This window comes from Sturnira hondurensis, unplaced genomic scaffold (genome assembly GCF_014824575.4).
Source record: "Sturnira hondurensis isolate 20B ecotype Veracruz unplaced genomic scaffold, ASM1482457v3 Scaffold0022566, whole genome shotgun sequence".
Lineage (NCBI taxonomy): Eukaryota > Metazoa > Chordata > Mammalia > Chiroptera > Phyllostomidae > Sturnira > Sturnira hondurensis.
In genome coordinates this window covers 18,401,390-18,427,496 of record NW_028095197.1, presented here as the reverse complement: position 1 = coordinate 18,427,496, position 26,107 = coordinate 18,401,390, and the positions used below count along the sequence as shown (strand labels likewise).

At 39.4% G+C, this 26,107-nt stretch overlaps 1 protein-coding gene across 1 annotated transcript in view; it reads left to right on the top strand.

Moving 5' to 3' along the window:
- The window catches only part of SVEP1 (sushi, von Willebrand factor type A, EGF and pentraxin domain containing 1), a 163,960-nt gene that overhangs the window by 67,201 nt on the left and 70,652 nt on the right, over positions 1–26,107 (top strand). The window contains exons 8-23 of the mRNA XM_037035776.1: positions 1,384–1,502; positions 2,613–2,742; positions 6,754–6,861; positions 7,747–7,878; positions 8,446–8,640; positions 9,827–9,948; positions 11,932–12,040; positions 13,109–13,273; positions 13,838–14,071; positions 14,829–14,990; positions 16,580–16,741; positions 21,389–21,550; positions 21,943–22,028; positions 23,295–23,391; positions 24,996–25,109; positions 25,985–26,098. Of these exons, the coding sequence (XP_036891671.1) occupies positions 1,384–1,502; positions 2,613–2,742; positions 6,754–6,861; positions 7,747–7,878; positions 8,446–8,640; positions 9,827–9,948; positions 11,932–12,040; positions 13,109–13,273; positions 13,838–14,071; positions 14,829–14,990; positions 16,580–16,741; positions 21,389–21,550; positions 21,943–22,028; positions 23,295–23,391; positions 24,996–25,109; positions 25,985–26,098 (2,211 nt within the window). The remainder of the gene's footprint in view (positions 1–1,383; positions 1,503–2,612; positions 2,743–6,753; positions 6,862–7,746; positions 7,879–8,445; positions 8,641–9,826; positions 9,949–11,931; positions 12,041–13,108; positions 13,274–13,837; positions 14,072–14,828; positions 14,991–16,579; positions 16,742–21,388; positions 21,551–21,942; positions 22,029–23,294; positions 23,392–24,995; positions 25,110–25,984; positions 26,099–26,107) is intronic.

Genomic DNA, 26,107 nt, shown 5'->3' with positions numbered 1-26,107 from the left:
TATACACTAATGTTACCTACATTATACACTATGAGGATTCCTATTTCAAAATGATGGGTTAACAAAATCCAATTGCAACATGCCAGGCAATGACAGAAGACTTTGGATAGTATTGAAGCTGAAAATCAGCTAAGTATTAAATAATTTTCCAGAGAGAGAAGAGAAATTGCACAAAAGAAACAAGAATCAGGCTCACATTTACTTCTTTTCTACCACTCTAAATGGCAGAAGGAAGTGAAGCTATGTCCAAAGAATATGGAGAGAGAGTGGATATAAACTTTAAATTCCCAGTCCAGCAAGCTGTTATTCAAATGCAAATGAAAAATCAAATACTTTTTCAAATTTTCAGAGTCAACATGCCAATGCAACTCTGGGGGGGGAATTTGTCACATATAAACCCCTCAGAGAAAATGAAAATATAAATTGAATAAAGTTGTAAAGAAACAAGAAGATGAATTAAATCAATTCAGATATACGTATTTCACTCCAAGTTACAAAAGACCTAATTTAATGTAACTTAAAATGAGGAAGTTCATTATATAATATAAGAAGAACTTAATTCTACATTAATTACTGTGGATATGTATGATTTTACTACTACTAATTCAGTGTTTCTACTGTAGAGTTTTGCACTACAAAAATATCATTGACTTAAATTGGTCGTTTGTTTTGATAGTACCTTTTTACACTACTAATTCATCCTAGTTGGCAGCCCTTGTTTTAATGTGTAGTTCCATCCTGCCAGAAAACATTCAATTTTTTATGTTTATTTATTTATTTCATTTGAAAACTATTTATCATGGTCCTATTATATCAGATATTATATATCACCACGGGACAAAAGATACCCTGACGTTCGAAGAACTTAAGTTCTTTCAGGGGAGACAATTGAGTTTCAAAATGGCCTGTTGAGTTTTATGCTTAGGAAGGACAGAGTAGCGGGAACCTGTGGAGTGAGCACCCAAAATGGACCGGGGGGGTCAGAGAGCGCTTCTTGACCATCTTGTTTTAAGCTGAGAATTAAAGGACAAGTAGTAGTTACACAGGTACAGGGGGAACAGGGCATCGATTCAGGCAAATGAAGGAACATACGCAAAGGTTGAAGAACGACCATGGAGCTTGCAGGCAGCTGAAAGTACCCAGCAGGGAGATCCCAGAAGGGGGTGTGGAGAGGCCAGGCCGAGGTGAGCAGGTGGCAGTTCACCGAGACCCTGGGGAGCCATGCGCACTTGGATCAGCCTGAAGGCAGCTGTGCATTCCAGTCAGCCAGGAATGGAGATGGGAAGGACGAGTCACAGAGCGTTAATGTAGTTGTATCTCATTCCTCAGTGACGTAGAATTCATGATCAACATATTAACCGATTTGTGTGTTTTCTGAGTCAGATGTCGAAGCTCCCCAGATCACCTGCCCTAAGGACATAGAGGCCAAGACTCAGGAGCAGCAAGACTCTGCAAACATCACCTGGCAAATCCCAACAGCTGAAGACAACTCTGGGGAAAAGGTAAGATTTATGCAAATATTTGCGTACTTTTTCAAATGGATTCTACATATGCTATAAATGTGTTTGATATCGATGATTTACTAATACTCTAATGATAGCATTCTCTCTCTCTACACTCTGCTGACCCATATCTGATAGAAGAATGATCGGCTGTGAGCTTTTAATTAGAAATTGTAAAGTGCAATGGGAAAGACAGGTATATTTGTCTACAAAAGTATTTTTTTAATTTCTAAATCAAAAGACACATAGCAAATTGGAGGAAAATGCTTCAAACCCGACCAAAGTTAGAATACTCATTACATAACATATTAATACAAATTTATTTTTTATTATGTAATTTTCAAATGGACTGAGAAGATAAACATATGATGTAAAAAGAAGGGATGTATCTATATCCTACAAACATAGGAGAATTTAATCTTAATGTAAGACATTAAAAAACTAGAAATTAAAACAATGACCTGGTGACACAGTTTTGACTTACAAAAAGCATGATATTTAAAATAGATTAGGGAACCCTGATAATTCCACTACCAAAGATTGACAGTGGGAATGCAAATTAGTGCCATGATTTGGGAAAGAAATTTTGTGTTACCTACAATAAAGTGTTAATGACCTTGAGGTTAGTGATTCTGTTGATGAAAATTTATTATAAGGACATAATAAAAGTATTTTGAAATTTTCTATGTAAAACCGTTCATCCCAGTGCTATTTCCAATAGTAAAATATGGCACCAATTCAAATGCCTTTCAATAGATTTTCCTTCAACTCTTGTATATTTATTCTCGGGAAAAGTATAGATGCAATGAAGAGTCGTCTGAAGTTCGACTGACTGTTCGTCTGACTGTGTAATAACATAAAAAGTGGTTTAAGATATTTATGTTTAAAAAACAAGGAACAACATTTCAAATTGTGCTAATGCTACAAACTATGCAAATAGAATGGTCTGGAAAGAAATATACCAAAAGACTGTGCCAGATTTTTTTCCCATTTTTCTATGTGTGAAATTTTGTGTCATTTTTAACTTTACTAATAATATATAAATCGAAACAAAATAAACACACTACTGACATGAAGTTTAACTTTCAAAGTATTCTTTCACTCCCAAAGGTGTCCATCCATGTGTATCCAGCCTTTACCCCACCATACCTTTTCCCAATTGGAGATGTCGCTGTCACATACACAGCAATGGACTTGTCTGGCAACCAAGCCAGCTGTACCTTCCATGTCAGAGTCATTGGTAAGTCTTCACGCTCCCTGGGTTGGTTTGTGGAAATAATCCCGTTCCTCAAGGACTTTGCTTCTCTACCTTCAACAATTCCCTTCCTGCTGATTATTGCTGCTGGCATTGAAACCTAGTCAAGCGACCCCTTGGAAACCTACATGCTCTTTAACTGTTACAACTTCCCTTTGAGTTTCTCCCATATGAGCCTTTTGAAAGGTTCCCAATGGTTGTCATCTCTTTGGGTTTAAATTTGTCATTTATTCTCCAACTCATTCAACTCTGGCTTCTGTAGGGAACCAGTTTTTTTGGTCTGACAAATGTGACTCAGCTCTGTATGGAAAACCTACAGAAGCGAAGTGGTGGGCAGGAGCCAGACCCTCAAACTGGTATTTCCTGTGGGAACCAGGCCTAGAAAATGCATACAGACTGTTATGGCTTGCTCTTGCTAAAACTCCCTCACCCTGGCCTAAAACAGTAAATGTATATTGTCTATCTTCAAGGTAATTTCCAAAGCAAGCATACATTTTCCGAAGGACGGAACTAATCACCTCGCCACATTTCACTTCTCCATGTGTTATTTTCATTTCCTTGATTATACCTAAAATATAGACAATAACATTATGTAATAGATAAATCCTTCTTTAATGTAAGACCCCAGAAAAACAGTGAAAACTTTTCTAGGCAAGAGTCGGGGCACTCTCCTCTTGAGAGTGGCCTTGCCGTCCCCTTTTTCTCCACAGTATTGCTGTCGCCTGTGCATTTGTTCTCCTTTGTCACAACAGGCGAACTCTGCTGGCCAGAGTCTGCCACGTCTTCTGTCCCCTTTGATCCTATGAACTATTTTCACCAAGGTCACCAACAGTCTCCAGAGTTACTCCTTCTGCACTGCACGCTTTTTAGTCCTTATCGTATGTAATGTTTCCTTAGATTTTGCATTATCGGCTACACTCTCCTTCTCAAAACTGTCTTCTTCCCAGGTTCTCTGCCACCAGTCTTTCCTGTTTTTTCCCCCAGTTTTTTGTATTTATCCTTCTTTACTGCTTTCCCAGGCTTCTCTTCCTTAGAACAGCTCTCAAAAGTGGATCAGCCCTAGGGTTCCCGCCTCAGTTCTCTTCTCTTTATGGCTTTCCTGGTGATTTTGTTAACTGTCAGGCCCCAGATTTCCACCTCCAGATCAGATATCTCTTCTCAAGTTCAAATCAATATATATAAAACCAGCCACTGAGCTTTTCTGTGTGAATGTGCCACAGGTGTTTCCCATTCACCCAAACACAACATAGTTCTAAACTGAGAAAATGGTACCACCAACCACCTAGCCACCAAGCAGAAATCTGGGAGTCGCCTTTGACTCTTCTTCCTCCAGCACCAACATCCAATAAGTTTTCATCTACTGGTTTCATCAACTTAATATCTCTGAAGCCTGTTTCAGTCTCTCTACCCCCAACTACTACTATAAATCAGTCCTTTTTACTTTTTATTTTTTGGCCCGGTTTACTCTATCATCACCCAATTGATCTTTGTGCTTTCAGTCAAATCAGTAGATATCCAGTAGCCACCAGGTAGTAAGACTACCTAATACGTGAAGAAGCAAGCTATGCAGCCATCTACCATGGTCAAGAGCACAGACTCTGAACCCAAACTGCTTGATTTCAGCACTGCCACTTACAGGCAACATGACCAGTCACCTCTCTGTGCCTCAGGTTCCTTATCCAAAAAATAGAGTCAAGAAATATACTATCTCCCAGGGGCTATTGTGAGGTTTTTATTTAGTTAAGCTATATACATATAACCTTGAATTAGTGCCTGGCACATTAAGCTCTATATAAATTTTGACATTTGTGACATTTGTCTCTGAGATATTTTAATGTGTTTATTTTAAAATTCAATACATTAAATTTACTCCAAGAACTCCACATAAATTCTTGAGATAACTAATACATATTTAACTGGCTCCCTACTCTAGAAATTACAGTTTTTTTGGCAAAAGTGAAATAAAAAAAGTCAAGTAAAACCCAATCTAATTCATTTCCTGGTACTTAGAGTTTTTTATTGCTTTTGAATGCTTTAAACATGAACTTTACCAGTCGCATCAAAAATATTTTAGATTTGTTTTTTTATGGAAATGTGGTTCAAGAGTTTGCCAAGTTTTAATGTTTCACAATGTAGAGTGAGCATGGAGCACGATAAAATGTGTACTCCAGTGTCTAGCTAGACACTCGCTGAATTGTCAGATTATGCAAGAGAGAGAGAAAATGGGAAGGAAGAGGAAGTAGGAGAAGGAGAGGGTGCAGGAGAGGCAGAGAAGGACTAAGGCAGCGGGATAGAAAGACAGAGACAGAAAATATTCCAAAGCCTGCATTTTCTTGTTTTCCTCAGATGACAGAGTGTTGGTGTCTTACTGAGAAATGAGAGGAAGCAGGAATGCTTGTGCTAAGCATTCCACAGAATGTTGCCTCACGTGCTTTGAAATGGACTCTCTCTCTCTCTCTTTCTCTCTCTCTCGGAGATGGTACATCTGCTGATACCTCCACTTCTTTTGACAGTTATTTTACCTACTCTGACCACTAGCGCTCACGTACCTGTGATTGAACTTTAAAATTTTTGGCTAAAATCAAATAAGTTTAGAAACTCTTGAAAAATATGCATATACAATTTCTTTGGGAAAATAATAAGTACCACCAATTTTCCAATTTGACTGTGAACTAATTCAGTTCATCAACCTCAAAGTGCGTTGACCTCCTGTGAGCGTTCCTTGACACTTTTGTTCATTCAACAACGTTTTCTGAGCACCGACGATGGGCCAAGTTCTGTGGAGACCTAACCGTGTGCAAAAGAGACTCCATCTCCCGTCAACAACATGACAGGCTAGAAAGGCCGTAACCCACAAGTACAGCACTCATGAAATGGCAAGCATGAAGAAAAGGGAAAAACTGAGCATTCATTCATAAGACTTAAAATAGAAATCTATATATTCACACAGGTACAGCTTATTTAATTTCAGAGTATGTGTTTTCATATATTATAGATTAAAATATCCTAGACTAGATGCCTGTAACTATAATTTACTGATCGCATTTACTAAATTTGCTTGCCTGAGATTCCTCACCTAGAAAATTAGAAAAATAATGTGTCCAGTCTCCCTCAAAGACCTGTGATTATGGATGTAAGAACATTTCAAATGTGTGAAATCTATAATTACATTACAATTACCTCCTATACATCTTCTTCATTGTTCTTTCCTGACCTCCTAAAAATCCTCCCACATCCAATCAGAGCTTTGAAACCTGGCTCACCTCTTCCGCCTCATACCCTCCTTCCATGTGGGTTACAGTCAGCAACACTGACGCCCAGTTCTTTAACTTCTGTGACTTTCCGCCCTTCTGCACCGTAGCCCCTGAGTCCCATGTCCACGCCGCACCCTGTCCTTTGTTGTTCCCTAGAATTTACCAGCCTTACAGCTCTTGGGCTCCAGTGTCCCAGCCTTGGACATAACCTCCTGGCGTTTCGGCAATGTCAAAGCCTCACACCTTGCATATCCTACATCATGACTCAGATCTCTGCCCATTGTTTCTTCTGTGATAGGTTTATCTTGATCCTTCCAATAAGAGGAGGATCATGGGAAGGATCCCAGCGCAATGACTAGATTGGTCATTTCTCTCCTTCTGCTTGTCTGGGAAGGGTCTCCTCACTTTCGGGTGTATCAGCTCAGCCACTGCTGGTGGAACTCACAAATCAAACGCCCACCACAACAATGTTACCTTTTGTGCCACTGTGGTCACAGTGGTTTTAGTGACCTGGTATTTCTTCTTTAAAAGGCAGAGGAGAGTGTGCAAGAATCAGCTTTTTCTTTTGATGTCCAGACCAGGGGTAAAACATGCCTCATCAGGTAGGGGCCCCAGGGGCAGCCTCGTGTCCAACAAGGTCAGGGGGTTTTGCCAGCACAAGTGGACATCGGTGCTGTCCTGCAACCCCCTCACCATTTGCAATGTCAGTCGTGTCTTCTTCCTCTGACTTCACCTTCTGCAGATGTAGAGCCGCCGAGCATAGACAGGTGCAGATCCCCGCCCCCAGCCCAGGGCTCTGAGAAGCAGCACGTGGCCACCTGGGACGAGCCTCAGTTCTCAGACAACTCAGGTGAGGACGCTGGCCTTCTGACCTCACTACGGTGACCCCGAGTAATATTTTATTTTGAAAAGGACAAAAGAGGAATGAAAAGTAAATTCCATCTGTCTACTTAGACTGAATAATTATGTAAGGTAATATGTTTTAATGCTAGTATGATTACAGGGGTGAGCAAAAACAGGTTTACAGTTCACATGGCAAAAGGCATGAAGGTGACGATTATTACTGTAGCTCTACCAACCCAAAGGAATGCCGAAACGCAACGGTAAACCTACTTTCGCCCACCCTGCGTATGTAATTTAACATTATTAATCTCACCTATCTATGAGGTTTCCCTTTATTCGGTATTCAATGCACATTCACTAACCTCTGCTTGGTGCTGTACTCAAAAGCGTTATAATAAACTCATTGCGTCTCTAAGCTTTCTTTGTCCTGAAGGCATGAACTGTGCATTGTATTGACCTCTCTAAGGCAGTTCCATGTGTTCACGCCCATTTCTTAAACACTCGCCCCCCAAATTATAGAAGTTCCTAGGAAAGCAGAACAACGGGCAAATACCTTTGAAGTTCTCTTTAAGATTTCAGTAAAACCTAGTACAATAAAAATGGAAATTATTAGATTTCTTATTTGAATTTCCCATATTCAGAGAGACTGACCTATTCAAAGAAAATCATTTGCTTAGCAAGAATGCCTTCATTTAATGAAGTTTTCGGGTCTGCTGTTCCTATGTTATAGAAGCATTACATCTTTTATTGTCTATCGTGGCCAAATCAACATAAAGTGAATGCCCAGCTGGTTTGTATAAATAGAACATGACAATTCAACTCAAATGAAGATGACCAGTAAAGTGACTGCAGACCAGTAACCCCCAGATTGGATCTCCTCTTTCCTTCCCAGGGGCCGAATTGGTCATCACAAGAAGTCATACGCCAGGAGACCTTTTTCCCCAAGGGGAGACTGTGGTGCGGTATACAGCCACTGACCCCTCAGGCAATAACAGAACGTGTGACATCCACATTGTCGTAAAAGGTATTCTCTTCCTAAGTCTCCAAAAATCCAGTGGACATTTGATATGTGGAACTGCTCTTGTGAAACAAAGTGGGCTTTGAGCAGCAGATTTGTAAAGTTAGAGTACTGACAGATTTTATTTAGGTTTCCAACTATTATTACTTGACTCCGTCATAAATAAAGATGTTATCTTCCAAGGCGGTCTTTAACGTTTTATTAACATTTTCTCTAAAGGTACAAAGTAGTGTCATGGTCTTATTTGGAATGCTTGAGGAGAGGTATTCTGAAAATGCATTTACTACGTCTCTGGTTTTCATTTTGATAAAGAATGCCAGAAATAGCAACCCCAAATCAGAGACACATTCAGCTTTTCATCAGACATGCACAACCACTAATTATACACAGGTACAGCTTTCAACTCTGCCCACTTAGGGCTTGAAAAGCCAGCCCCATGCTAAGGATGTATGATGGAAGTTATTCTAGGAATGTGGTGGACAGGAGGAACTCTTTTTATACTTCAGTTTAGACTCCTAAAGTTTAATTTACTTTCTCATACCACTGTCTATGAAAAATACATTTTTAACACAGGTTCTCCCTGTGGGGTTCCCTTTACGCCGTTGAATGGAAACTTGATATGCACTCAGGACGGTGCCGGAGTGAACTGCACGTTAAGTTGCTTGGAGGGCTACGATTTCACAGAAGGCTCTATGGAGAAGTATTACTGTGCTTATGAGGATGGCGTCTGGAAGCCGCCTTATTCCACCGAATGGCCAGACTGTGCTAGTAAGCTGTAACTTTTTTCTGGGCTTTTTCAGTGTGTGTGTTTGTCTGCCCATGTGTGTACATTCCTAAACATGTAAAAATTTTGCCTTAATTGTAGGGATTAGGTTTGGTGAGTAGAAAACAGTGCCATGAATTTGAAACATTTGCAGAGAAATGTTCATTCCTCCATTTCAGATATTACCCCACAGAACCTTGTTATTGGCTGGGTTGCTGCCGGCCGAGATCTGGTTTTGGGCAAAACCACCCAGACCCTCTCATTATTATTTACCAGAGATATCTGATGAAACTTGTCATCATGTTGTTTCCGACTTCTAAACTTGAACTTAAAGTATAATCTCATAGACTACAGAAGAGATAACTTTTAAAGTAAGAACCAATACATGTGATGGAATGAGGGTACTCATATATTCTTAGATCTGGTTTAGGTTTAGAATTATTTTGTAATCTTAAATGTGTGTTATAAAAATAACCCAATATCTTTGTCTAGTGTAAATAATATTATCTGGAATGAATGATTGATCCAGTACCATAGATGGAGTTTTAATGCCAATGTCATAGAAAAAGAGTAAAGCCCACTTAACCGAGCTATTTTTTTTTCCAAAGTTGGGAAGTAAGTAGGAGCAATATCACCTGCCTCTATCATGGAATGTCAGATGGTAGGAATTTAATGGCTGTGCTATTAGCAGGCCTGACCTCTGAGTACTTTGAGACATCTTGCTGAACCTAATTTCGTCTACGACAAATTTGTCTTTGTGAAATTACATGTTCAAGAAGTATAATTTCACATAATAGAGAAGTTTAACTGTCTATGGTTGAAAATATAATATAAATATATATTTATAAATTTAAATAAATATGAAATATATTTATCCAGCCATTATTTTTCTAGGAATATAATGAAAACAATTTTATTTCTTATTTTCCTAAATGATTAGAAGATAAGGAATAACTTACCAAAGCCAATTCATCACCCAGTAACTGGGTCCAGTGCTCATTTGGCTTCTACTTTGTTTCCTATGATTGATTGATGCCTAAAAATTTCCTGTACTGTCACCTTTTATTTTCATTACAGTCCAACAAATCCTATTGGAGTTAAAATGCTACGTTACAATTATTCCATGGACAGTTAAATCTCTCTTTTGAAAACACTAAACAACTAAAGCTCTTTTTTTCCAACATTTTCTAGTAAAACGTTTTGCAAATCACGGGTTCAAGTCTTTTGAGATGCTATATAAAGCAACTCGTTGTGATGACACGGAGCTGTTGAAAAAGTTTTCAGAAGCATTTGAGACGACCCTGGGGAAAATGGTAGGCCACTACTGCCCCTTCGCTGTTTGTCCTGTTTGGAAGGATGCTGTCGGGCTTTTCAGCGCCTCTCTGGGTCACCTGCAACAAAAACTGCTTGTCCTAATGATTTCCCTCCTCTTTGTGATCCAGACTTGTTCCTAGTACTTAGAACCATCCATAGGTTTTGGACTTCTGGAGTGAATTATAAGTAAGTCTGTATTAAAAAGTTAAAAAAAATTTAAACACTCTGAGTCAAAAAGTCAGAGATGCTTAGCATCCATGTGGTTTGAGAATGTCTGCTTTGTCATTTAAAGTATGACAAAAATGCCATTGTAGACTATTATTTCTTTTATGATGAAATCAGTGAACATTTAAGGGATTTCTTTTTCATGCATTTTTGTTTAGGACTCTTTCAATGGTTACAGAAAAGCAAAGCAATATACTTAACTGTGTTGAGCATCTCGAAGGCCACAAAAGTATTCTCTGCATATTTTACCCTAATGGAGTAGGTATTTAGACTTGGGATTGATTCTGAAAGTAGACTGAGAGGTCACAGTCCATTTGATTAGACTGAAGGGAAAGAGCAGTCAAGGAGGCCAGGGGTACAGGAACACAGAGGCAGGAGTGGGTCCACGTGACGGTGGAAGTGTGTGAAAAGGGATCATTTCTGACTTCTGTTTTATCAGTGAAAACCCACCTAATTGAGCTATTAGAGTAGAGTCATCAGCCTAGAGTAAAGCTGGGGAGGAGAAGTTGGAAGTTTAAGAAAAGATGGTATATAGGAATTATAAAATAATTTTCTAGAATGGAAATGAATATACTAAAGAAATGTTGAAGGATTGCCAATAAGCAGGGTTGTGTTTCTCTCAAGTTATAATTGGCCACATGGGTGCAAGTGTGGAGAAAGAAGCGCTATTAATTTAACATTTAGCTAGAGGAGGGTTCTGTAGACGAACACATTGAGGAGTGTGATTCATGGGGATGGACCATGGAATCTAAGATTGGTGATTGGCAAAGTGAAGACATCAGCAGCTGAGTGCCGATGAAGAGGTGGTAGGGTCAGTGGGTTATAAAGTCTGATGCGATCAAGACTTGATGGATTCCTGAGAGGAGAAGAGGGTGCAGTTACTGGTGATGAGGTCTGAGGTTTTGACCACGAGACTGAGTGACAAAGTGAAGCTGGAAGACAAGAGACAGTGCGAAGCCAAGGAGATGAAAGGATTAGCTGGGTGGACAAAGAAATCACTTAGAATTAGAACAGGGGCAGTTACTAAACGTTCTTGGTATGGGGGTGGGGAGACTCAGACTGGGGAAAGGTTGCAGATGGCAGCCACAGGTGGGGCAGTGTGTGCTCCGCTTGACTGCATTTCAAAACTGTGAGACACGAGACGATGCGAGTTCTGAAAACAGCAGTGAAGAGTGAGATGGACATCCCTCGACCTCCACTTAAGAAAACAGAAATGGCATTATAGAATTGCACAACTGAAACCTATATAATTTTATTAATTAATGTCACCCCAATACATTTAATTAGAAAGTAAAAAAAAGAGAAAAGCTAAAACTGGAAAGTCAAGTTTCATTGAGAGCACACACAGGTGAAGGAAACAAAAAAAGGAGATACAAAAAATAGTAGGAGGTGTTCTGATTACTGACTGTGATTTTCAGAGGGCACAGAGGAGCATTTTCAAGACTTGGGAGCTGGTGGGAGACAGGGTCAGAGAAAAAGGATCTGAAGAGACACGTGGCTAAGCATTCAGAGATTAGAGCTATCCCAGGAGGCCTGGGTTTTTTGTGATAAGTGACATAAACAGAGAGGAGGCCTGGGAATAATTGTAGTGGTTCACAGGGAGTGAGAGGAGGGAGGGAAGGGAGGGAAGAGGGTCAGGAGTCTTTTCAAGAACAAACAGAGCTCCAACCACCCCGCCCTCCTACTGAGGGAGATGTGAAGTCCAAGGCTCTCAGAGATGCGAGTTGCTTTTTGTTCTCTGCATTTTTCATTTGCAGGTCCCATCATTTTGTAATGATGCTGATGACATTGACTGCAGACTGGAAGACTTGACCAAAAAATATTGCCTTGAGTATAATTACGACTATGAAAATGGCTTTGCAATTGGTAATTCAATTATTCAGGGTTGGTAGTTTGCGAGACTAATCTGCAAAATTAGAACATAATTTCAGAAGAATAAGGCAAACTAGGCAGATGAACTTTTATTAACTTTTTTCATCGAGTTATTTTCGGATAATTTGATACTGTACTTAGTGATCTTTATGGGTATATTAAATTTGGGGTATCTGAAATAGAGAACAGGGGGACAGTGACCAGAGGGGAGAGGGGAGGGAGTTTCAGGGGAAAAGGGGAAGGATTTACAGGAACAGGTATAAAGGACACATGGACAACAACTAAGGGGGGTGGAAATGGGAGGGAGAGAGGGAGCACTGGGGGGGGGTGGGTTGGGATGGTCGTAAAAGGCAGAAGACTGTACTTGAACAATAATTAAATTTTTAGAAAATGAAAAAATAGAAGAGGAAAAAAATGGGGGTATGTAATCAATTATTTTAAACTGTTAGGCAAAACTCATCACAATAATAAAAACTAAGAAAACTAAGTCAAGAAGCCACAATCTGAATCCATGTAGTTGATCATAATGATAATGAGGGCATCTAAAAAATCTTAGATGCCCTCACTTAACCTTGTTGCCTTCAATGTAAATAAGTAAATATAGATATAGATATACATATTTAAATATATGCTGCCTTCAGAAACTATGCAGATATCTTGAATAATCTTCTTAAAAGGATGTCTGTTTATGTGTATTATGTTTGTAAAGCTGATTTTTTTTAATGGCACAAACCCTGAAGGGAAATAGGAACTGATCAAAATTCTGCTGTTACCACCCGTTGATCTCTAAAGCTGATTAACCGTTCAGTTAAAGAAGGATAGTTTAAATGCCTATGTAGCTCGAAATATTTTTCTTTCTTTTAATGAAATTATTGGTCATCTAAATGTAATACAAAATGCCTAAAAGTTGTAATATGAGGGTTTACGTGAAATTCTGTAAATGGTGCATATGGGTAACTTAAGCAGGGGTCAAGGGTGCTTGGACAACTGGCTTAACCTTTGAAGCTACGTGCTGATTAAGACGTAACTGTAGAATCTTTTTTCTCTGCCCCAAATGCCCAGGGCCAGGTGGTTGGGGGGCAGCTAATCGGCTAGATTACTCTTACGATGACTTCTTGGACTCTGTGCAAGAAACCCCCACGGGTGCCGGCAAAGCCAGGTCTTCACGGATTAAAAGAAGTGCCCCATTAACTGACCACAAAATTAAGTTAATTTTTAACATCACAGGTAAGGACAAACCATCTATGTGAAAGAGTAAACATTATGTGAAATTCTTGGTCTCAGACCTTTTTTTCAAATGCTTGTTTGTAATCGTTAGGAAACACCCCTGGAACTGAAAATGAGGCAGAGAGAGCACGGTCGCCTAAGTCTCGTGATTTTTTTTTTTTGCAATTTAACATCACAGATGTGTGTTAGGGTGGTGTTCTGAGAGCAACAGGCACAGATGTTGTTTTGACAGCAGCAGGCACCCTGCTTTGTTCTCGCCTTGGCATGGTGAACTAAGGCACGTTTTTTAAAAGCCAGAACACACGGGAATTGAATGTGCCGTAATGAAGAACGCTGCGAAAAAGTGATTCAGAGCCCGCTGAAGGATCAAAACAAATTATATTGTTCTTACTGTTCCCCATGTACTAGTTTCTTAGTAAGTAGTGCTCAAGTTTGAGTTTGTTTTTCCTGGAATATTTTTACTATGTCATTTCTTTTAGGTCAAAACTAACTATAAATGGCTTCCTGAATATGTTACGTTTTATTTTGTCTTGTTTTTTTTGTTTGTTTGTTTTTTTATCTCAGCTAGTGTGCCTTTACCTGATGAAAGAAATGATACCATTGAATTGAAAAACCAGCAACGGCTCATTAACACCTTGGAAACTATCACAAATCAGTTGAAAAGGACCCTTGACAAGGAGCCCCTGTATTCCTTTCAGCTTGCCTCGGAAATTCTTGTAGCCGATAGCAACTCATTAGAAACAGAAAAGGCTTTACTCTTCTGCAGACCAGGCTCAGTGCTCAGAGGGCGTATGTGTGGTAAGACTTCACCCTGCAATCAAATATAGTTGCTGCAGCCCTGGTCAGGTGGCTGGGTTGGTTGGAGCGTCATCCTGTACAGCAGAAGGTTGCAGGTTCAGTTCTCAGTCAGGGTACGTACAGAGGGCACATATGTCCCTTGGGAGAGAGAAAATGTTTCTCTCTCTCTCCCTTTCTTCCTCTCTCTTTAGAAATCAATAAATCTACCCTCAGGTGAAGATTAAAAATATGTGTGTGTATACACATATACATATTTGTGTATATACGCATATTGGGTTAAATGAGATGAGCAGAGTTATTTCACAACTATAATGGGATATGGAAGTGAAACCTACATTTTGCTCTTCTTGTGTGCTATTCTGTCTCAAAAGTCTAAGCTAAACGTTCATAGCTTTATTAACCTAAACGTTCATAGCTTTATCATTTTGTTCAGCAGTATGTTAGCTTTTCTTCATTAGCTGTGTGTTTCCCAAGCTTTCACACACACTGTAAAGCCCCCATTGTGTAAGCCCTAGGCTTGGTAAACGAGAATTTGCGTTTTCTCAAAAAAACAAATCTACTGTTGGTTCCTAGGTTGGCATTTCTGGAAGGTTTACCCTGTGAGTGAACCTCCGGCAGACAATGTAACCCATAAACCCGTAAACAGGAATGCCCAGAAGCAGCTGTATTACTTTCTCCTGCTTTAGGGGCCAAGAAGCTGAGGGTGCCGTTGCTGCTGTTTACTGTGGTCAGCGTCTCCTGTTTGTTTTCTCTTCAGTCAAGTGCCCTTTGGGAACCCATTATTCTCTGGAGCGTTTTGGCTGTGAAAGCTGTTTGATGGGGTCTTACCAAGATGAAGAAGGGCAGCTGAAGTGCAAACGCTGTCCAGCTGGGACTTACACTGAGGACCTCCATTCGAGAGACCGCTCTGAGTGCAAAGGTAGGGCCGCACGTCCTACACAAGGAGCCCCAGCTGCGCCTCCAGTTACAGAATCTAAATGGCAAATAAGACCAAATAAGAGCATGATCAAAAGCCACTGCCTTCGTCTGTTTTTTCTTTCTTTCAATTATAAAATATCCCCCGAATGTTTTCCCATGCTTGAAAGAAGTTCTTTTCTTTCCATTTGGACCGTTCTCTTGCTCTAAGTCAAACTCCACTGTCCATAATTCCAAACCGCATTCATCAGCTAGCTGGATTTTTTCATTGAAAATCTCACTTTAATTGGGGGGAAGGACTTTCCTAACACTTAGCCATCATTAGGTTGCTTTTTTGTTAGAACGGTATTCGACCTGGTGAGATCGACTCTCTAATTACCTGGAAATTCATAACTACAGCTACAACATGCATGTATTCTTTGCTACTAAAGAAAATACTCAATATTTTCAAAATGTTTCACTGTTATTCTCAATGAACATTTTTGAAGGAAACATTTTCTTTCACAATTGAAATTCTAGTAAGACAGACCTCAAGGAAGGAATTTCAAAATCCAGCCTCCTCACTGTTGTTGCAAATGCAGCTGCGGACACACATTGGCAAATACAAACTCAGGAACAGAGCCGGGTGGTTGGAAGTGCCCTAAGTAGGTTAGCGTCCTGAAATCCTGAAAGCAAGAGTCCTGTGGAGGACCGGGGCAAGAGGGAAGCAAAGCTCACCTGGAGTCGGTGGGGTTGGGGGGTTGGGGGACACGGGACTCTGGCCTGAGTCCTCCACTACAGAACCATTGTGATGAGTTTTATAAAGTTACTTAATTATGCCCTGGCTGGTGTAGCTCAGTGGATTGAGCGTGGGCTGCGAACCAAAGGGTTGCCAGTTCGATTCTCAGTCAGGGCATGTGCCTGGGTTGCAGGCCGGGCCCCAAATATGGGGTGTGCAAGAGGCAACCACACACCGATGTTTCTCTCCCTCTCTTTCTCCCCTTTCCCCACTCTCCAAAAGTAAATAAATAATATCTTTTAAAAAATGAGAAAGTTGCTTAATTAACCACTCTAGGCCTGGTGCTGGGGCTATTCTTACTTTCTACCCCTTCAGCCCTCCAGTACCTCAGAGCCTCAAAGTTATCTAACTGTCCATAGATCGTGTCTGTGGGTGGGGAAAGGTAGGAGGGCCAGTTTGTGATTAGAACGACAAAGGTTCCAGCTTGGGTGTGAGGCTCTACCCCCGTTTGGGGTTTCGTTTCTGTCACTCAAGCTGAGAACTGGTTCAAGAACTGGTTCCACCGTGCTAACCTGCTCTCAGGACAGTGACTTTCTCAGATGCAGTTTTCTAACTTCACTGAAAAACTATTTACTGACACTTTCTTTGGGTCAAGCACTGCACTGGGTAATCACAGAAGTAACTGGAAATGGATTGAAAACTTGCCGGTATGCAGAAGTACGAGGAAGACTAAAATACAATGTATGTGCTGGGAGTCCATGTCCTTCGTTCTGCTCTAAATAAACTAAAATGTAGAAAACCCTATTCTACATAGTACTGGTTTTTGTACAGCTTAATGTCATCATTGTTAACCATATTGCATTTTTCTGTTTTAGCTCTTTGTAAACAAGGCACCTACTCAACAAATGGGCTTGAGACTTGTGAATCATGTCCACTGGGCAGTTATCAGCCCGACTTCGGTGCCCGGAGCTGCCTCCCATGTCCAACCAATACTTCAACGGTGAAAAGAGGAGCCGTGGACATTTCTGCTTGTGGAGGTTATCAAAGCCCTGTACACTGATATTCCTTCAAACCCACTAGGTTCTAAGCATGGAGAGGTGGAATATTTTCAGCAAAACCCTATGTCTACTGTATGCAGTGAATATAAATAACTATCTGTTTATAGAGTGTTTCCTTTTATTCCGCCAGCCAATACTTAAGTGAAAAGTGGGAATGACGTTAAGGTCAGCCTATTGCCAGAAATTCTAAAAGTGGCAACTACTTCGCAAAATCAGTGGAACTGGATTAAAAACAAAAAGTAGTTGACCTCGCTCTGCTGCATCACGCAACAAAACAAGCATGCCTGGTTGCAAGATGACTTTTTGAAAAAAAATTGTGTATTCTCATTCCCTATATCCTTATTTCAAAACCTAAGGTCCATGGCAATCTAAAGATTAAAAACCCGTCCTCTCAGTACACTCAGTTTCTCTCGGGGTACACACACTCGCACACACCCCTTCCACCCTCATTGCATGCCAGTCCTATGGACGTCTGCATTGGGTTAGAAACTGACCTTCCTAGAAAACAACTCCTTAGGGCCTTTGAGGGTGGTAGTTGGCAGGGAGAAGTATCCAGCACTGCATCTTGGGAAATGTAGTTCTTGTAAGTTGAGAGCTACAGGGAAAATATACTATTGGTTTTTATGTGTTCCATCTGTTAAAATTATCTTAGTCTGGTAGGATCACAGCAGATGAAAGTCTGTTAGACCTGAGGACTTGGACGAGTAGTGTTCATCAACCTAATGTTTCACTGGTGAGCTGAGAACTTAACTAGGCCCTAATTGTCCCTCATAAACCATGTCTGCTGTGTAATACCAGCTCTGGATTTTTGTTTTTGAAAAGTCAAACAAGGCTCCACATTATGGTTGAAATAGATCTAGTAGAGAATTTTATTTTTTCAGCATACAAACTAATTTGGGGGGAAAGTCGGCAGTAAAAGAATTTTCTCTCTCTCACTCCCTTTCTCCAGCCACAGAAGCAACTAGGATTTTTACAGTAAAGCAAGTTTGCATTTGACAGTTTTTTTTTTTTCTTTAGCTTTCCAAGTAGGCCTTGGGGTTTGTCTAATACCAAGTTACTGCAATGCAGTGATTACAATTTCCAGAAAGTCTCCAAACTTCTGGTAACTGACCTATTTCTCCTAATATTCATAGCACAAGGGTAACCACATTCTGTTTGTCCTGAGTGAGAACTGAAGTAACAGGACCAACACTCTTTCCTGTGCGGCTGGATGGCACTGTTTTACTTTAAACTTGAATTTGAGCTTCAAGATGGTTCCTTACACATTTTTTCTCAGGTTTTCTTACACTCTTTTCTTTCTTTTTACTTTCTTTTCTTTTGTCACTCTGTGTCTCTCCCTCTTTCTCTCTGACCCTTTCTCTCCCTCTCTCTTTGTTTCTTTTTTCTTTGTTTTCTTTCTGTTTTATTTTTATGGGCGTGTGGTACAGTTTACCTTATTTTTTCTAAGATACTACTTTTTACACTCTTTAGCATGATGAACTTAAAATAACTTTCATCAATATAGCGATTATATTTAAGTATAGGACGATGTTAAAGTAGTATTATATGCTTTATACACTTCATCTTTTATTGCTTTCTTATAGAGTTTATCACTTCTTAGGCTACTAAATATTGTTGGGTCTGCGATTACAGATCAAAAGTGTGATTTTTAAAAATTTTGTATGATTTTTAGCTGAAGAGCAAGCCCCTTACATACGATCGTTTTGGTGATAGTGTTGTTTCCATGTGGTCCCATCGGAGAAGGAGCAGGAGGGCGGCACTTCTCACCCAGATCCCCTGGGACACGAAGTTAGAAGGAGACTCGGAATGAGAGTCTTTGACCTCTAACCCTGTCCTGGGAAACCCATTTAAAAGGCAAAAATCTACTGGGCTTCAGGACTCTATGTATTGTCCCGAACACTATCAGGGAACAGAGATTTGGGTTACATTTTACCCTGATCATTTCATTGCTTTATTTTTATATAACTCTATTTTAATGTCACTTTTGGCATACTTAGAATTTTCTTTCTGCCTCTTCAGTAAAAGAGGTGAGGCCGATTTCATTCTATTTCCTTGACTCAGAAACCAGTTTCTTTGGCCAAGATTCAAAATGAAACTTTCCCCTTTCTTTTCTTGTGGCTTTGGTCCATTACAAACTGCATATATATATATATATGTACACATATGTGTATTTGCATGTGCACATAGGTGTTTAATACAGTATTATGTACTAGTGTTTTTACATATGTGTTTATATGCATATTTTACATGTATACATATACACATTTATATATACATATATGTTTGCTGCATATATAAATAATATATTAAATGCTGATTATCCACTCTTGGAAAGTATATTTCTGATAATGTAATTTAAACTAATTTTCACATTAAAATTTATTTTACACTTTCTATGCTCAAAAGTAAAGCACAGACATCACAATATGTTCACTATTTTGAGATGACAACTGCTTATTGACTTTTAATCTTAAGGTTTTATTATTATTATTATATCTTATATGATTTTTGACATTCTGTTAGTTATTAAGGCCAATAGTCCTTTTTTATAGGATGAGATAAGCTCAACACAATGATATGTAAAAAAACAGTTTAATCTATCATAACATTTTATTGACAGAATTTATATTTTTTACCATGGAAGATTTCTACTTTCAATTAACTACTTTAATTAGCTGTTTAGAAGGTACCTTTTCCATATAGGTAATCATTTTTGGAAACTTGAGATTCAGAAAACCAAATTTTAAACTCAAGAAGTTTATATTATGTTTATGCAAAGCCCTTTTTAGTACTTTGAGATTTAGCGACAAACAATAGATTAATTTACTCTTGGTGAAAAAAGATACTTATAGTTTAAAAGTTTTCATGAATGTAATGAATATAGCCACAAGAAATATTTTCTTCTAATAGGCATTCATGTTTGCATTTTCTATGATCACTCAGTTTGACTCCTTTTTGTCAGTGGGGTGTATAAATGACTCTTAGGCAAGAGATTCTGCTGGCTTTTTCTGATTAAGACCTTTGATCTGTCTTGTGACTGCCTCAACCACTCTTGTTTGTGTGATGTTTATTGTCAGACTGACAAAAAAGAGATGTGTTGCTCAGTGGCTCCCTTGGTCCTCAGGTGCATCTCTGCTGCAGCCCCATTGCCAATTATTTCTGTTGTGTTAACCTGTATTACAACCAAGAATCCCAAACCTAAATGATAAGCAAGTTGATATCCTAAGTACCAGCAGTTCTATGTTCTACCTTCTCTACTTAAATTTATGCAGACAGGTCTTAATTGTAGTAGTTTTCTGTTTATAATGGTTTAAGGGCCCACACAAATGTTACCAGTTCACACATGTAAGAGCACAGTCCACCAGAGTGCGTGTGTGGGTCACAGTGTAAAACCCAGTCCACGGGATTAGTTTATGGGGGTCTACCATTGTCTGTCTGCTGAATGCAAGCAAGCTGTAGGGAAGAAACACTAGGCTCATGCGATGTTTGAGGCTATTATCCTATTTAGTTAATATTCTACCAATTATTGGCAGGAATTTCAGATTTAGTTAACAATATTCAAACTTTTCTTCAATGTTGTATACAAGGTCATGTCTACTACAAAATGACATTAAAAGGTTTAAAAATAAAAGAGCTTCACACAAATGTCAAATATATAGGAGAAGTAAAAATTTCTGATAGACATTTTTTTAAAAGCAGCTTCAGCCTTGACTGGTGTGGCCCAGTGGGTCAGGCATTGTGCCCACAAGCTGAAAGGTTATTGGTTCAATTCCCAGTCAGGGCACGTGCCTGGGTTACAGGCTAGGTTCCTAGTTGGGGGCACGCAAGAGGCAACTGATCAATGTTTCTCTCCCTTTCTTTCTCCCTCCCTTCCCCTCTCTCTAAAAATAATTCTTAAAAAAAAATTTTAAATAAAATAAAAAGCAAATCCATTTAACATCAAAATGCAAATTAAAATAACAGTACAATTTTTTCACCTTCAAATCAGAAAAAATTAATAATCGTAATCAATGCTGATAAGCATGCAGTAAGGGCATTTTCATACACTGCTGATAGGACTGTAAGTTGGAACTAACTTTTTTTAATGATTTGGCATTATATATTAACAGCTTTAAATTTTTCATGACATTAGATCTAACTACCTCAAATTCAACTGTTATTCCAGGGAAGTAATCAAAGCTATATATGAAATTTATGTAGAAAATTTCATGTCAGCATTATTTATAATAGCAAACAAATAGGGTCAACTTAAATGTCCAATAGGAGAAGACATTAGGTCAGGTATGGTCTGTGAAAGGGATGTGATAATTTTCATTTATTCAAAACCATGTTATTTAATAATTTGGGGAATGGTTTGGGAAATGCTAATGATATAATGTGAAGTAGAAAAATCAGAATACAATATTATATGGCCAGTTTGAATTTTCATTAAGATTATGTCTGTTGCAAAAGACAACAAGGAAAGACAAAACATTTATCTGGATGATAAAATGGTCTGGGTATTAAATATGCTCAAGAGACTTTATTAGCAATTCAGTGGCTTTCTTACAACCAAAGCTTATTGCATTTCTTCACATGTGGGTCGTGTTACTTCAATGCACAAATGGTTTGTTTCCACCCTTGCAGTACCTTGTCCACTAGGAGAGTTCTCTCGGTCTGGGTTAAAGCCCTGTCACCCTTGTCCTCAAGACTACTACCAGCCCGATGCAGGGAAGTCCTTCTGCTTGGCTTGTCCCTTCTACGGAACTACAACCTTCACTGGTGCCACGTCCATCACAGATTGCTCCAGTAAGACGATATCTTTTATACCTCCACAGCCCTGTGTTGGAGATGTTAGCTCATCTCTGTGGTAGCTTCAATTCTGAATTTTAACATGTCAGTGGACTTGGGTGTCTAGACTTATTAAATGGTCCTTTTGATGTCTTCTTGATGACGGTGACTCAAAGATTCTTAATTTGGGAATGTTGGACTCGGTAACTTCCAATTGCTAAGAGTCTAGAATTTAATGATGTATCCCATCCATCTCTGTTCTCTTTTTTAATATTACTGAAACGAAATATGTGTGGCTTTGCCTCCTCTGACAACCAGAATCTTGACCATAGTATTTCAATAGAATCTGCGTATTGGCAATATCTACTACACAATGTGTTTCTCTGATGTTTTCCCATTGGTTTTATTAGGCTTTGGTTCATCCTTCTCCGCAGCAGAGGAGAGTATAGTGCCCCAGACTTCTCCTGGGCACACGAAGTATGAAGTCGGCAGCCAGGCAAGTCCATTTTCTGGGTATGAGGTTTTCTCCAGTGGAATGTTTAGAAGACAACTTGCTGGTGTGCGTGCCACCCAGAGGAAGCTTGTCAGAGTTGAAACTTTAAGTGACCAAGACTCATAAATATTATCAACGAATAATTGTATTTACTTGTGACTTCTAATAAGAACTTTCCAAAACTTCCGCATCAGAGTTCTAAGTACCAAAAATGGAATTTTTCTCCAAGCAATTTCTGGCATAGAGAATATGTACATATAGGGAGACTTTACTATTGATTGTTTTAAAAATAGAGACAGGAAAGGAGGGAGGGCCGGGGAGAGAAAACCACCAGTCTGTAGTTGCCAGTTACTTCTTGTATGTGCCCTGACCGGAGATCAAGCCAGCAACCTTGGCATAGGGGGATGACACTCTAACCAACTGAACTGCCTGGCCAGGGCTGGTTATGGGGAGCCTTTTGATTCACTAATAATTAATTTACCATAAACCTAGCCCATCATTTGCATAAGGGCATTTGGATTAGCCAAAAGCCTTTTCTGATTGGTGGGAAGCATTACTCAATTTCCATGAAAATTATTTTAAATTATTTTGTCTGCCAAAAAAATGGTTTACTGGATTTTTAAAAAAAATAATTAAGGTTTAAAATAATTAAGAAGCATCACTCATGAACATAACAAAATTAATTCAGCCATTACTCTGAATTTACCCTGCCCAATGTCATCATAAGTTTCTTCAAGTATTTTTAAGGAGGATAAGGAGGTTTAATTTCTTATTTCAACTTCCTACAGCCTCATCTAAACATACTGATTTCTAAGGGCTTCATAAGTCATATTTGAAACTAAGCCTAGTGGATACAGATTTTGTAAGGATTCCTAGAGCTGTAACTATCAACCCTGGAGACATATTAGAATCTACTGGTCATCTTTTTAAAACAATGGTGCACACAGATCTCACCCCAAGAGATCCTGATTTAGCTGGTCTGGGGTGGGGCTCTGTTATTAGTGTACTTTTAAAACACCTCAGGGGATGCTAACGTGCAACCAGCTTTTAGAAACGGTGCTTGGTTTAACCAGAACATCACTCAATAAGACGCGTCGTCTGTGTCAGGCACCAACACATGTGCAGGTAGCAGTCCCTTTAGCTTGAGTGAACTCACCTGAAAACAGAAACCAGTGATGTCCTGGTGAAACCTCGTTAGTCCCTGGTCAAGAGTCCTTTGAAGTGAATAAGAGTGTTTTGTCTGACAGATTTCTTTTCTGTCACTGGCAGGTTTTCCACGAATGCTTCTTAAACCCCTGCCACAACAGTGGCACCTGCCAACAACTTGGGCGTGGTTACGTGTGCCTCTGCCCACCTGGATATACAGGTAACGTAGAGAAATGCCAATATTAAAGTGTTTTTCCTATGAAATCATTATGACTTGCAGAATCCAACTTTGGAACATTAAAATAAAAACAAACCCTGTGACATACATTAGGCTGTATCGATGCGCAAAAATTTGGTTGAACAAGATAAACCAATAGGTGAAAAGGGTATACACATCTTAAAAATGACAGTTTTCTTTGCATGTTTGGAAGAAGAATAAAGAATTATCTTTTTGATGAAAAAGTCACATCATACCTTACAATTTAAATTGGAATACAGTTCCAGAGGTCAAGTCCAAGGTTTCATTCTAACACAAATTACACACCTGACAGTCAACATAGAACAGATTGTCCAGCATACACATTTTTAAAGAAACTCCAGTTTCCCTCCTCTGTTTCACACTAGTGGACGTTCTTGTGAATAGCTATGGTTTGTTGCTTTGCTTCTATGTTTCCGGAAGATTTAATTAGAGAAATAATATGACTTTGGACTTGATTATGTAGGAATTACATTTTTTTTGCAGTTTGGTTCCCATTCTCACTCAGTTCTGAAACATAATTTTTGAGGAGAAATAAACTTCATCTTGAAATTGTAATTTATCCACAATAATTTCCTGTTTTCTTCTAGAAATTAAGTATTTGCATTTTTCTGAATTCTGTGCAACCAACATAGAGTGTTTTTGAGAAAAAAATATTTAAAGAATTCATAACCAAATAAGCAAAAGGCAAGTTGGGAAACAAAATACAGCCCAAGGCTGACAAGAATATTGGTATTCTACTCACTATAGCTTGCTCATGGGCATGTGTTTTAACTTTGGTTAAAAAAAAAAAAACAACCCTGACACTCCATAAGAAATAATGGCTCTTGTTCTAGCATTTTATGGATGAGTAGTGGTTGAGAACGGGCATAATGTAGGACAGTGGTTCTCAAATGTTGAGGTGCACCAGAGTCATCTGGAGGGTTGATAAAGCAGATTGTTGGACCACCGCCCCGGAACTCGTAATTCAGTAGGGCGGGGAAAGGTCGGAGAATGTGAATTTCTACCAAGTCCCAGGTGGTGCTGATGCTGTTGACCCAGGGGCCACACTTTGAGACCCTGCGGTATAGAAAAGAACAGGGTTTCCAGCAGAGCTGGCCCATAGATAGCCTATGTGCACCCCCTAGGAAGATGCAGTCCCACCCTAGGGCACCTGGCTGGTGAGTTGAGATCTGGCAGAATTTAGCCCCACTCCCCACCCTCAGCCAAGTGACCTTGGGAGCAAGGATATTTGGCTATGTTTTTCACTTTGAAATCAACCAAATTTCTAGCTCCATTTTATGCTTCTGGGTGTCCCTCCTTCCTTCCCCCACCACACACACTTCCAGCTGAGGATATTTTCCTACCTTTTACGTATCCTTATAAGGAAATCTTAAATCTGTTTAGAAAGCGGCAGCATCTTTATTAAATACTTATCACATGGTAGTACTTAATGAATATTGGGTTTTTTTACCACCACCATTCCCCACACATTCAGATTATTGGGATAATTACCTTTTAATGCTTATGACTCTGTTTCTCGTAATCCCTCTCTCGGATTGTCCTTCAGAGTTTGGTTTGCATTTTAGGCTTAAAGTGTGAAACCGACATTGACGAATGCAGCGCACTGCCGTGCCTCCACAACGGCGTTTGTAAAGACCGGGTAGGGGAATTCATTTGTGAGTGTCCGTCTGGTTACACAGGTAAGGGGGAAGCTTCTTGTTTGTGTAGTACTAACCTGGCAGCCATTGCAGTTTTATTGCTGAAAATCAAAACCTCAATGACATATCCCTTCACACCTGTCAGAATGGCTATTGCCAAGACAGGTCACAGTGTTGGTGAGGATGTGGAGAAAAGAGAACTTTCGTGCACTGGTGGTGGGAAAATAGGTACAGCCACCGTAGAAAACAGTACAGAGAGTCCTCAAAAAATTAAAAATAGAAATACCACATGTTTCAATAACCCCATTTTCGGGTACCCAAAGGAAATGGAGTAACTATGTCAGAGAGACATAGTGTTCAATGCAGCATGATTTCCACAGCCAAAGCTGTGGAAACAACCCGAGTGTATATTAAGGGATGGATGAATAAATTAAATGTGATGGCTATGGACACAGGTATTATTCAGCCATAAGAAAAAGAAATCTTGTCATTTGCAACAACGTGGGTGAAAGTTGGGGGCGTTGTGCTGAGGTAAGTCAGACAGAGAAAGACATGTGCTATATGACCTCACTTAAAGACTGAAGGAATAAACTCAAAAAAGGGGTGAACAGCTAGCAAACAAACAATATGATAAAAAATTAACCCAGAATCACACTTCTCTTCTTAACTAAAATTGGCTAGATATTCATGGTTGTCATTTTCCATTGCATGTTGAAACTATCACATTTCTTTCTAGAAAATCTTGCAGTTCACAGAATAGAAGAAACCATTTTATTTCAATGTATTTGGCAAAGAGAGAAGAATTTTTAAACCGGTTAGCCATGATTTCCAATTGTGCTGCTTTATACCCGAACAACTTGCTTGCATAGTATTCGTCTTAAATTCCTCCAGCCCACACGCTGCATGATTCCTTGCAGGTCAGCTGTGTGAAGAAAATATAAATGAGTGTAGCTCCAGTCCCTGTTTGAATAAAGGAGTCTGCACTGACGGCTTGGCTGGTTATCACTGCGCATGTGTGAAAGGTTACATAGGTGGGTTGT